This window comes from Gallinula chloropus (genome assembly GCF_964237585.1).
Source record: "Gallinula chloropus genome assembly, chromosome: 22".
NCBI lineage: Eukaryota > Metazoa > Chordata > Aves > Gruiformes > Rallidae > Gallinula > Gallinula chloropus.
Genome location: NC_140107.1, coordinates 9,439,286 through 9,452,682, shown reverse-complemented (window position 1 = coordinate 9,452,682; position 13,397 = coordinate 9,439,286). Strand labels below are relative to the sequence as shown.

Below are 13,397 nucleotides of genomic sequence, written 5' to 3'. Positions count from 1 at the left end.
TCACTGAACAGGCTGGAGCCGTTACCTCTCTGAACTCCTAAGAGAGCTGAAGTAAAGTTCAAAAGTCAAACTGCTGATTGAAATCTGGAAACACACAACAGTCTGCACCATTGTTGTCAGACTTAATTGTGTTTTTATCAGCCATAAAGACACGTTCTACTTTCACGGTAATTTATTACAGGGACTGGGACCTGGTCAGAGAAGCCATTCCACAGGGAAGTTCTGTGAGCGTGACGGGGAGGGAAGCAAGAGGGAAAGGGAGTGAAGCAAAGGGAGCTGGCAAGGCACAGGGAGGGTTACACCAGGGAGCACCAGGTCTCCCTCACCCACCGGTGCCTGCTGAAGGGACTGGAGTGGTGCCAGGAGAGCCTGGCTGGGTACTTACGTGACGTGTCACACCCGCTCTGAGCAGACCCAGCAAGGTTTGAGCAGCAGGTGATCCTGTACTGAAACAGAAGTTATGACACAACAGGCAAAACCAAACTCAATCCTGCTGCTCCTCCCAGCACAGCCGGCACCAGCCCCGCTCCCACTCTGCTCCAGGCTGCCAGGAGGATTCCTGTGTCAGATGATGTGGAGATGACCACAGCAGAGCTTTAATGTGCTGAATTTTAGTTACAGCTCCAAGCACAGGGCTCGGCCCTAGCACCATTACTTGCCTTCCAGGGAGTACCTGGCACTCCCACGTTAGTCCATCCACAGTTCTAAGGCCATTTTGGGATTAGTTTCAGGGTGAACAACTGCAGTAGGGAAGCTCAGGAAGCTGCTGCCCACAGCATTCCCAGGGCAGATGCCTGCTGTCACACAAGTGGAAAGATTTACTAATCCAACACAGAGTTTCTATCAGCCTCAGTCCTGCACCCAGCCCTGCTATTGTCCCACCTGTTGACATAACAAACACATCTGTCTTTATTCTGCACCACAGATATTGACCTGACACTGAGTCACTTCAAATTGACGTTCGGCCCTGTGGACTCATTTTCATCTAAGTTATACAGACAGATTAAATTTTAATGTATCTTTTTGCAGTTAGATATAGTTATTCCAGCAAGTCACTTATCCAAACCCATGTACCTGACATTTCAGGAAGGGAGCCTTGATTAATGAGCAAACATACAGCACTTCAGGATAAACAGAGCGAGATTCACACACCAGAGGTTCTACCATGTGCCAACCTATTCGGTTACTTTCTGAACTACAGGAGGCAAATAAACGGGTTGCAAAACAAGAGATAAAGGTTAGCCAAGACTCTGCAAACAGATCAGACAGGTTCAGAGGATGGGATGTCAATGGCAGAGATCAAGAAGGAATTCAGGGATGGGTGTCAACAGTTCACCAGGACAAGGCTGCACAGTGCAGACACAGCAGGGTGACTTTGTACCGACTTCAGAGCAGCAAGGGCAGTGCAACAGCTGAGGAGAAGGCTCAGCTATTGTCTGACAGGGTTCTGAGCACACAGCTAGGTCAGGAATTAAAGTATTAAATACAATTTAGAAAGAGAGTTCATTGCTCTTTTAAAACTTGTACCATTTTTTATGGATAGATGTTACTGAAGAAAAGAAGGAGGGAGCACCCAACAATGGCAACTCCAAGGGAGAGCAAAGGTGGGGAAGCCCTGGCAGACCTGCAGAGGTCCAGCCCAGAACAGGGACAGCCAGGACCAAAGGGCCATCCTGGAGGCAGAAGATGAAAAGCAGGTGTAAGGGAAGATAAGCAGCCAGTGACTCGGGGGCTGAACTTCTTTAAACAACTTCTATTATAGTCCCAAAATGAAAAGGCACACAGATGTCAGGAAACCCAGATGAAAGGAAGATTGGGATTATGAAGAATGAGGCACTAACTCCTGGGGAAGGTCACACATGTACAACCTTTTACAGCTAAAGTTCAGAATCATCTGTGCTGCCAAGCAACACACAGGGAGGGAAAAGAGAACAAGGCAGAGTGGCACAACGCATCGTGCAGTTCTGTAGTCTCATAAGCACCAAATTCACTCAGATGTACTTCTTAAATGGATTTGTCCAGAAGGTTCTTGGAATTTATTATACACCTTTAATAACAGATAACTCAACATTCAAGTCTTGTTGAACTAAGTTTACAAGCACTTTCGCATACAACGTATACTTAGGCAAAGAAACAAAAGATTCAGCATATAAGGAAGTGCAGAAGGATAAAGATATCCCCTTCCACCCAGTATCTACAGAATACCTGGTTTACCTGGAAACCCTACATGATGACAGGTAAAAAGACTAATCCAATATCTACACTCAATTGCACACGTCACATCTACTTCAGATGCAGGACAGAAGTTTCCAGAAGCACGTTCCATTCCTCCTCCCAGAGGAACCTCAATATCAGAGCTGATTTGATTTCCTGAACAGAGCTTGAATTTTTTTTAAAAAAAATTCAACAGGAGCAAACCAGCAAGTTTCAAATATGACAATGAGAAAGGCAGGAAGCCACCAGGACTCTCTAGATGAGCACTCCAACCAGCATTTACATGACTAAAGCTCGTTAACCCAAGTTAATACAACCCCTGCCACTGGGGTTAGGGTGTTTTTTTTTTGCAGGACCTTGAATCATATTGCTGGCTGTGACAAGCAACTCTCACCAGCAAATCCTCTGTTGGCTGGTTTTAAGCTTATCCATCCTACCAAAGCTCTGACCAGGTAAGTTTTTTTTCCTCCTGCGTTGCAAGAACATGATCCAAACACAACAGGAGCCTCACTGAGTTAACAGGGGCTCTTTCCTGCTCCCCTCCCCAGGCCAGTTAACAAGGAGGCCCCAGTTTTTCAGAAGCCAGCATACTGGCTCAAATACTGTTTCCACATCTGTGATTCTTTAACCCTGTACAAAAGGCGGGCGATTAGCAAATGTAAATGTTCATATAAAAATAGCCAACATCTGTTTAAATTTAGAAATTTATTTTGTTTAATCCACAAGCTTTATATAGCTTTAGTTAAAAAAAAAAACCAAAAACAAAAACAGTGAAAACATGACAATATCCAAAGTTCAGGTTCCTCAGACTTTCAAAGACCACATCTCTGAAAGTGTCTCCGAGCATTCAGAAGAACCGTAACGAGACAAGATTTATGAAGGGGGCAACGACATCTCACAAACAAAACTTATGGAACTGAAGGAAACTTTTCTGGGACTGCTGATCATGGAAACTGCCCTTTAAAAAAAGAACATAAAAATACAAATGAAATTCCAGTGTTCCAAATCAACGTGTTACATCGATATAAACCCACAGTGTCCTGGTAAACAACATGCTTTCATTTATGTACCATTCTAAACTGCTACTCTTGAGTCGCTTTAATGGAGACTATACAGGCAAACAGTAGAAAGCATTAAAATAGATGTATTTCCTGGGTAGTTCTGCAGTGGTTTTACTCCTGGGCAAGCTTACAAACCACAAAGGTTAGTAGCATTATGTAAGTGGATACAAAAGAAGTCAAATGAGACCCTCACAAATTATGCTAAAGGCTTTTTTGTTGAATTTCAAAGGAACTAGGGAATCGGCGGTCGTGTTTAAAACCCTCCAAACAAATTCCTACTGCTTCTAAAAAGTCTCACTCTAAATGAAATTATGTCAACTGCCAATGAAAGAATGTCACTAGTACACTGTGGACACCTTTTGTAATGTAAATCCATGCCCTTTGTACATGGTGAACCTCAACCTAGCAATTATTACAACAAATGTTATATTCTAAAGCTCAAACACATTTAGCAATTTGAAATTGAATTCTGAGTACAAACCAAATAAAATGTACATTATATCAAAGGATTCAGCCTAGGATGGTGGCGACACCTGCGCCTTCCTCATCGACCTCAGGGCCTTCTCTCGCAGGTGTTTTTCTAGATCATCAAGGTTGTCTTCTGGTTCGCTTTCTGTCTCCTTCAAACAGAGAGAGAAAGCATTTCTTCAAACACTGAGAGCTAAGCCAGGCTGCAGCCCTCCCAACACTGCAACTCAGCAACTAAAACAACAGACACGTCGTGTTTTGGAAGCCAAGATGCTGTTTAGAACGTCAAGAGTGCCCAGGATATTCGTCTCCATCTCTTTTCTTACACAGGACACTGAAGTAGCAAAGCACAGCTATGGACTCCTACCTTTTTGGGCTCTGGCTCCGCTTCCTGGTCTTCCTGTGCTGAGGTGGTATCTGCTACAGCCACGGCAGTAGTTGCTGCAGCCGCTGCAGCTTTCTCCTTCTTATGTTTTTTGTGTTTCTTGTGCTTTTTATCCTTTTTATGCTTCTTATCCTTCTTTTTCTTCTTCTTCTTACCACCCCCTTCTTGATCAGAATTCTGTAACAAACAATTTAACAGGTATTACAAACTCATTCCCAAGGCTTCACAACACAACAAGCCCACAGCCACGCTGGGAAATGTGAACGGACTGAGTGACATCCCAAGCTCAGGAAACTCAACACTGTCTTCAGAACCAGAGGAACTCACATTCCCAATCAACTGCCAGGAGCAATCCTGAAGACAGAGAACACAACACATGGCTGCAGTCTCCACTGAAATCAGAACATAACACCACACAGACATGATGTGCTCCTTGTAGTAATGGCAGGCAAGTCTCTCAAAAATTAATACTGCAGGTGGAGTCTAACTCCTTTGCTGAGGAGTGTTTGAGGAATAGAAGCATCCCTAGGAAACACCTTAAGAAAACAGATATGATTGCTGAACAACCTGCTCTCTTCCTATCAGGAATAAGCCTGAGTTTGTACCTAAGACCACCAAGCATAAAGAAGACTGCTTCATGTTGTATGCTCCCAAAATGGTCTTTTCTTCCAGAAGTTAAAGTGTTTATTACTAACTGTTTTTAAACTATGAAAAAAAAAAAATCAGTCCAGTTATTTAAATTGTTTTTCCCCACATGAATAAGCTTAGTGCCGTTCAGCAGCTAAGTCTTTACAGAGAGTGGTGAGGGGCTGGAACAGGCTGCCCAGAGAGGGGGTGGATGCCCCATCCCTGGGGGTGTTCAAGGCCAGGTTGGATGGAGCCCTGGGCAACCTTGTGCAGCTCCAGGCCTGGAGGTTGGTGTCCCTGCCTGTGGCAGGGGGTTGGAGCTCTGTGATCCTTGAGGTCCCTTCCAACCCAGACCACTCCATGATTCTATGAAAGTAACTCTCCATGTAACCCAAACCAGTATTGCTTTTCCTAGCAAACAAATACCCTTGCAGGTGATGGGCTCTGAGTTGGGCTTTTAGCCTTTTTCGTAGGTGACCAGTTTGCAGAAGGAGAACGAGATCGAGTAGGAGACGGGGGCCCTTGATGTTTTTTCGGCGCTGGCTCCGGCGACCCTGATGCGGACCGTGACGACGACACCCGTCTCGCAGATCGTGGACTTGGTGTGGAAGCCCTTAGAAACAGAAACACTACACTCAGACTCTAGTGTTAGAGATGTGAGAGACACAAGAAAAAGTAACAATTAACAAAACCCCAGGTGAATATACATTCAGTACATTTGCTCTCTGAAAGAATAAGCCAGCACTATACTTTTGGCTATCTGCTTGTGATAGCTGCATCGCTCTAAATTACAACGCTACACGGTCCGTATCTGGGATGACCAAGTCCAGGTTGAAGGGGGCCCTGGGCAACCTTGTGTAGCTCCAGGCCTGGAGATTGGTGGCCCTGCCTGTGGCAGGCGGTTGGAGCTCTGTGATCCTTGGGGTCCCTTCCAACACAGACCAGTCTATGATTCTATGACCACTTATGAAAAGTGTTGGCTCCTTCCTGCAGTCAGAAAAGCTCTCACTCTGATTTGAACAAAGCTAACACTAAGACTCCTCTCAAAGCACTTTGCGCCTGCTCAGTTGCTGAAAAGACACCTCCTAACCCTACACAGAGCCTCTATGCTTCTCCCTGTGTCACTACTATAACAGATGCTTCCAATCAACATCAGAAGAATAAAGTATTATGACAGTGGAAGCTGAACAGAGCAACCTCAAGATATGAGAGCCTGCTGTGTTAAAACAAGAAACAACCCCTCACAAAGACACCAACAATAGAGAGGGATTTTTTTTACTTTGTCTTCTTAGGTTCTGGCGTTCTTGACACCCTCCTGATGGGTCTAGTGCTTGGGGATGGAGACTGTCTTCTCTGGGGTGAAGCCGATGCTCCCCTTCGTGGTGGTGGTGGGCTTGCAGAGGTATGAGACGCTCTAGGCCGTGGAGAAGGTGAATGCCTTTTGTTTTGTGGTGGTGAACGTGTTTCCCGAGTGGACCTACTGGGAGGAGATCCCTTCCTGTGCTTGGAAGATATCGAAGGTGAACGCCTTTTAGCAGATGGTGAGCTCCTTTGTTTTGGCGGCGGTGAATGGGAGACTCTGCGCTTGGACTGTGGAGAAGGTGATGCCCGTCGTTTAGGTGGGGGAGAAGCTGTTCTTCTCTTAGGTGGTGGGGAAGGAGAGTATCGTCTCTGTATCGGTGGTGAGTATCTCCGTGGAGAAGGTGAACGTCTGCGTGGAGGTGGTGATGGAGACCTACAGAGAAAAACAAAGTTCAGATGCCATGTAGACATGTGAATTAGTTACAAGTGTCTCCGTTTGTTTTCCCCAAGATCCTCTAAAAATTCTTTAAAACTGTATTGTTGCCCATTTTTTTCCAAACTCACCTCACTGGGCGTTAATTGGTACTTGATACAGCAATCAATCGATATCCAGGCCATACAAAGTCTCACTAGCAAAACTACCTTCCCCTCACTAGCATTGAGGGCAAGGAACTGGTTTCCTACCATCATAGTTGGAAATGGAACTAAACCCAACACACTACCTTCGACGAGGTAACGAGGGCGAGCGTCGTCGCCTAGGAGGAGGGGCGGGTGAAGGAGAGCGTCGTCGCCTGGCTGGTGGGGGAGATGGGCTTCTCCTCCTCCTACTGAAGAGACAAAGGCACTTCTCAGAAAAGTTGCAACTGAGCCATGAGATTTTTTGATCTTCTGCTTTCACTATCTAAACTCATCTTGTTCATGCACTTCAAACTGAAATGCTATTAGAAGGTGGGGAAAAGCAAGACTCATCTTTCTAAAGAACGTGAGACAACAAGCAGTTTCACCGTGACTTTCAGAGCCCACTGCAGCACTCATGAGAATTTCACACTCCGCTTCTCTCCCATTTTCTTCTCCTGAAAGCTAATTTCTGTTCTTCCCCTTGCACTGAACTTAACGATCATCCAATGAGTCAGACCAGCTTACTGATCCACCAGGAGACTAACCCAACGAAACCACCTCTGTCATCATGCAATGACTTGACTGCTGGATCCAACCCACAGGAGGGACTGGGAATGCCAGCATCAAGTCAGACCAAACCTGCGTTCGGCCAGTGTCTGATGATGGATCAGATTAAACAGTATGAAATTTTACTCTTGCACAGCTTGCAAGTAATTTTAGATTTCAGGTCTATGCATATTTCTTGAAAAGCAGAGAAAAATCAGTTGCTGTTCACCAGCAGCAGCTATCTGGACTGAAGTTGTTCACAAAACGAGCCATTTCTGCTCTGTAAGGTTTACAACAGACTTCTGGGAGGTTACTCAAAACACACACCTTCCTAGAGTTTTAAATAAAAAGAAATATTGCTGTTTTGTAAAGGAAAACTTTCCTTTTTTCCATTTAAAGCCATTCAGATAGAATAACTGGATAGAGAAATAAATAAGAGTAATGAAAACGCAACAAAGCTCTTCATATTCTATACAATTCTATGATCTGCATGAACTGAGGTTGTATTTCAAATACACTGGCCGTTGCTCCCCATGGCAGCAAGTTACACTATTTATAGAGGAGAGTTTGCTCCAAAACACATTCTTTTATGATACAAAAACCCCCAAACAACTAAAACCAGCCAAGAAAAACACCAACCAAACAGCCTTCAAGTGTCCCAGCTGCCCTAACGAAACCTTTACTTACACAATCAACAATAGGTAAAGTCAGCATGTTGCCAAACAGATTAATATCTTTGAATTCCAATCTGGTTTACACAGAAGCATTTGACAAGATCCATGATCAGAACAAGCTGCGTTTGTAGAAGCAGTCATACTTAATCTCTCTCATACATCATGATGTGTGCTGCAATTATATTGTAGCTAGGTCTTAATTATGTATGGCTCACATGGGTCATTATCAGATTGATAGACCCATCAAGGAGAGTTTCCTGCACCTTCCCATATTCCAAGATCAACACTGAGCAAACAACTTCACAAATGGAAGTACTGCTAACAATACTGCCTATATAAACCCAGAAAAACATGGCAAGCGTTCCCTACTCGTCAGCTAATAGTAACGCCAATCAACAGAGTAAGATTCTTGGAAATTCCAATTGTCTGTGACCCAGAACATGGAGATATTCATCACTTGATTCAAGTCTACAGAAGGGTCTAGCCAGGCTGTCGATGGCAGCAAGAACACAAAGTAATGCTCACCCACCTTTCAAATCTGTGCCAATGGAGTAAGAAAAACACCCCAAAGAATAGAAGTGGATTTAGAGCATCAGTTAAGATGCCAGTAGTACTAGCAGCGTTAGCTGTTACACACTTAGGTGAATTAGCAAGTAGTGAGCAATGAAGGTGACAGCAGCTGTTTCCTTTCTCTTCTGCCAGTGAAGCGGTCGCAGATCCAACATATTAAGGAACACATCAGTCTGAATTTCTCCCACCTTACTCCTTTGAGTGTGCCAGTTCAAGAGACAAAAGACGGCAAGTACTTATCCATGACAAAATAAACAGAGCCTGTCTAAAGGATCTTCTGTATGTAAATCCTTTTTAACAGATTAATTTCTAACCAACCTTTTCATCACTGGTGACTGCCACCTCTTTTCCATCTGCATCCTGACAGCAGTGGAGGAAAGACAAAACAACACAAATCTATCTGCCATGTATGTTTGAGGCAAAAATGAACATGTTCAGATAAAGTTCAGAATAATTCTTAACAAGTGAGCATAGCAAGAATGCAATCTTGACAGGATTGGGCAAACTGAGCATGACTTAAATCTGCTGTGTATTTGCTGACAGTTGCATTGCAGGTAAACATTGTCATGAACTAAATATTTAGGAATAAGAGACATTGGTTAGCTCAATTTAAGAAATTATTACCGAGGGGGGGATTCCTTCTGTCGTTTTCGTGGAGATGGCGATGGGCTGCGTGAGTGTGAGTGGCGGCGGCGCCTACCAACCTCCCCGTTCTTCACATTGGATCTTTTAGGTCTTTCCTCCTCAGATGAAGATGAAGAACCAGAATCTACAAATGTAGAGAAATCACTCTCTGCACAGTTATTCTCATGATGCCATTAACAGAGTTACTGATAGGGTAATAACTGCAGTACTACTCTCTTCCTGCAAAACAGGAATCTTCTATTTAAAAGCAGTTCAACTGAAACGCTTAGTCGAAGTCATGCCAGAAATAAATTCATCAGACTGGGTAAAAATATTTGCAGCAGCCTAACTGTCCACATAAAATTTGACTAGCCAGGTAGCTTAAAAAGGTGAACTGCAGTTACTTACAGAAACAGTAAGTGGACAAAACCCTACACCTGGCCCAGGTTAATTTACTGATCTCAAGTATCCATGAGTCCACAATATCAGAAAAGAACCTACTGCAACAACAGATTTAGTCATCCATAACAAATGATGTTTGTGTATGATGCTAAGAGTTTAAAATTGCAAATTTGAAAGACATAAACCAATTAACAAGAGATATGCCATAACCTTTAAAAATTATATTTATTCTTCGTTATGTAATAATTAAAGTGATTTCACTCTAATTGGCAAATCAAGAATTAAGTTCACAATAGCACTGCAGTGCACACAGCAAAGATTATTCATCAGTATTTGAACTCAGCATTAACTATTTCCCACAAAAGTAAGCTACAACCCAGTTTTAGGAAATCTGCCATCCATACCAGATGAAGACTGTTGATTTTGCCTTCTGTACTGACGCCTCTGTTGAACAGAGTCTGCTGCAGCCATTTTACCTCCTTTATCTTCTTCTGAAAAGGCACACACATGGACAGAGTATTTCAACTGAAGACACCATTTGCCTCATTCAGACAGAAGCAAAGTTGTATTACAGTAGACCATCAAGGGTGGATACTATTTTTGTTTTTAAATCTTAACACTGAGGCTGGAATACACTCTGGCTGAGCTTTTTTCCAAGAAGCCTTGTATAGAAATATTTGAGGCTACACAAACGATCATCTCTGTACTTCCAAAAACTCTCACATTCAGTGCTAGCCTATGAAGAGGGTTCAGCACTTCACCACTACCTTTTATTGTCATGCATCTGATTAATGATTAACCCCCCCCCCACCCAAACTCGGTGTTGGGAAGCAAGAGCCGTACCTGACTCAGACAGTTCTGCTTTCCTTGGTTTTGGTGCTGGCGAAGGAGATTCTCTTTTTTCAGTACTCTTATGCTTGGGTGCTGAAAGAGAACATCAAATAACTCTGTTGCAATTTATGACACTCTTGCCTACTCTTCTGTTCATACAAAGTGTAGGCACCACCTCTGAGAAAACAGAGGGTAAGAAAATACTGCTGGAATATAAATTTTTACTTGATTACCTGATGCTCTGCCAGGGGAAACAGAGCCACGGCTTTTTCTTGAACGATTTGACTGCTGGGGTGTTGGAGAACGACGTGGTTTTGGAGGTGGACTTGCTGGTGGGGATGGTCTGTGCCTCCGCCTCGGAGGGCTTGCCGAAGGAGAGAGCCTTCGCATTTTGCGAGGAGGACTGGACACAGTTCTTTTAGGTGGTTTCTTTGGTGGCGATCGGGAACGAGAGGAGGAGGAAGAAGAGCTACTGCCAGATAAGGATGCCGATGACCGTCTTCTCCTGTAAATCACATTCAACTTCAGATTGTGATTGGCCAACTTGAGAAATGTTTGAGCATGAACACAGAATTGCATTTGTTTGCAAGCACATGTATAGAGCCACATGAAACAGGACTTCCAAAACATGATGGACAACCTTCAACACTTGGTTTGCAGAAAAGAAGAGTAACAACCAATCTTTCACAGTTATTTTAAAACTACATAATGAGTAAAAAATGGTTAGTGTTACCTTTGCTTACTTTCTGTCAATCTACAGACTATGACTAAGCTTTTCTCCTGGGAGCAATTAGTTTTGTTTGGGCTCTCTAACTTTTGGAACGTTAAGAGAATTCTCTGTGTTAGCACACGTGATTTATTGACCTTCAGAACACATCTGTTTAAGAGTTTAGTTTGCAAGTATACTAAAATGTTCTTATGCCAGGAGGCAAAAATTTTAGACAACTTCACAACTCAGAATCAAGCTATTCATTCTTATGTTTTAGTCTTTCATCTTTACTTGGTAATTTTTAAAAGGTAGGGCCTCTAGAATTCTGCGGCAAAATTTGTGGCAAGTTCTGTTGCAATTGTGTACCTGCAGAATCCACCTTTGGCTGCAGAATTCCTGAGAACCTGGAAAAAAGAAACCCTACCTTGAGTGAGATAAACATTTGCTGAAAGGGAGCTCTTGTACATCTTGCAACAAACATGTTTGGTACTTTTCAGTGTTCCCAGTAACTGTGTGAAAGGAACATCTTTACAAACTCAATAAAAAAAAAAGCTTTGTCATAAGAAGGAAGAACTGTTCCTTCCTGAGAAAGAACCACCACTGTAGCTGGGGAGCATCACTAATTCTGTTCCTATGAGGACAAATGTCTATTTGGACATTGATTTAAGTACATGATTTCCTTTCTTTACAAGGCCACCCAGAGCTTTGCCACTAGGACAATTGCTTATGCTGTAAAATTTAACTTCCAACACTAGAAAGCAGACCTTGAAGGGGTTTTTTGAATGAAAGAACATGAAGAAACTCATTCCAAGTTAAAATTTTATGTAATGGAAAGAAGTCCTAATTTTAAAACTGTCAACAAGTAAAATCCAGTTACTTCTTATTTTTTTTCCCTGGGGGCAAAAAATAAGAAATGCGTTAAGACTTAGGACTTTCTTGCTTAAATCTCACATCAGTCTACACTGGGCCCTGTCCAGAGCCATTTGAAGAAATTAACAAACTGCCAGATTTTGAAAAGGTGGAAATTCTCACCACTACTCCAACTCAAAAGAAATCATTGCTCAGCTACTGTTATTTTCCCCCACAACGCACCTAAGAATGGTGACACTGCGGTTTTTACACCACTCAGACCATACACCTGACTTCACTAATGTAAGGTGGAGAAGGTAATTCTGGAAACACTCATTCTTTACAGGTAATGTGCCCTTCAGATTTCAAAGTTTAACATTTCGGTTGTCTCAGAAAAGGGAACCTTACCGCCTCACAGGGGATCTGCTTCTTCTGTGTCTGGGAGGGGGAGGCATTCGCCTTGGAGGGCTCCTTCTCCTTGGAGATGGCCGCCGTCTCGGGCTTGGTCGCCTTCTAGGGGAGTAAGACCTGTCACAATCAAAAATTCAAATGAAAAGCAACTATCTAAATTTTAGACTTGAGGAAATTTATCCTCAGGGCACTCAGCGTAAAGTTGCTTTTCTCCAAATGGATCAAAATAAAGTTGCATTTAGAGCAAGATGCAATCAGGGCTTTGGAGTTTACCAACACCTCTCTACTAATAAGTAAAATAATCCCCCCAAAAGTAAAAAACAAGTTATACAACACCTTCAACATCAACCCTATCTCCTAAAAGTAGGCTACGCAACCCCTACTATCTAACAAGTGCCATACTCAGTGTTAAGTACAGCATTCCTTCTCCAGGCAGTGCTGGTCACTGTGAGCATCTTCTCATAGGAAGAACAACTCAAACACCTTTACCCATTGGATGGACCTTTCTCATTTAGCCTGAAGTACTGACAGCTCAAAAATCTCTAAAAGCATCATACTTTAACTGAGAATGTAACATGAAGTGCCACCTTCAAAGAAAAGAGTCAGTTCTTCATAACCAACACAAACTGAAGTCCTACCTTGACCGTGATCTATGACGCCTCCTTGGTCGAGAATGGGATGGAGAACGAGATCGAGATCTTGACCTTGACTTGGACCGAGTTGGGGATCTCTGACGAGTCTTCTCTTTTTCCTTCTCTCTCTCCTTCTTTGAATTACGCTCTGGTGAAGTCTCCTTAGTCTCAGGTACAGGAGGTTCAGGTTTAGGAGCTTTTGGAATATCACTGTTAAAAAACCCCAAAGACAATTTATAAGCTCATACAAACCATTGTCCCTGGAGTAGCATTTTAGAAACTGCCAAGATATTCCCCTACGATGAATGTTCTCCTGCCCATCCTCTGACACGATGTCAGACATCCTGCTCCAAAACTGTGAGCAGAATCAGGACACGGTACGACGCCAAGAGAAGAAAAACTTAATATATGTGTTATGCATCAACTTACTAGGAAACAGTGACATTGTCAGGAGTGGAAGGGACCAGGACAATG

General features: G+C 43.1%; 1 protein-coding gene across 6 annotated transcripts in view; it reads right to left on the bottom strand.

Moving 5' to 3' along the window:
- Positions 1-2,900: 2,900 nt before the first annotated feature.
- The window catches only part of SRRM1 (serine and arginine repetitive matrix 1), an 18,537-nt gene continuing 8,040 nt past the window's right edge, over positions 2,901-13,397 (bottom strand). Inside the window, exons 7-18 of one of the 6 annotated variants that reach the window (XM_084274177.1) lie at positions 12,930-13,133; positions 12,289-12,408; positions 10,556-10,827; positions 10,335-10,415; positions 9,896-9,982; positions 9,090-9,234; positions 6,780-6,884; positions 6,035-6,490; positions 5,182-5,368; positions 4,111-4,305; positions 3,757-3,895; positions 2,901-3,172 (exon numbers count right to left, since the gene is read on the bottom strand). In XM_084274177.1, the coding sequence (XP_084130303.1) occupies positions 3,791-3,895; positions 4,111-4,305; positions 5,182-5,368; positions 6,035-6,490; positions 6,780-6,884; positions 9,090-9,234; positions 9,896-9,982; positions 10,335-10,415; positions 10,556-10,827; positions 12,289-12,408; positions 12,930-13,133 (1,957 nt within the window). In that variant the 3' untranslated portion in view covers positions 2,901-3,172; positions 3,757-3,790. Of the gene's footprint in view, positions 3,173-3,756; positions 3,896-4,110; positions 4,306-5,181; positions 5,385-6,034; positions 6,491-6,779; positions 6,885-9,089; positions 9,235-9,895; positions 9,983-10,334; positions 10,416-10,555; positions 10,828-12,288; positions 12,409-12,929; positions 13,134-13,397 lie in introns of those variants that run through there. The other 5 variants (XM_084274178.1, XM_084274176.1, XM_084274179.1 and 2 more) reach the window with 5 other exon arrangements.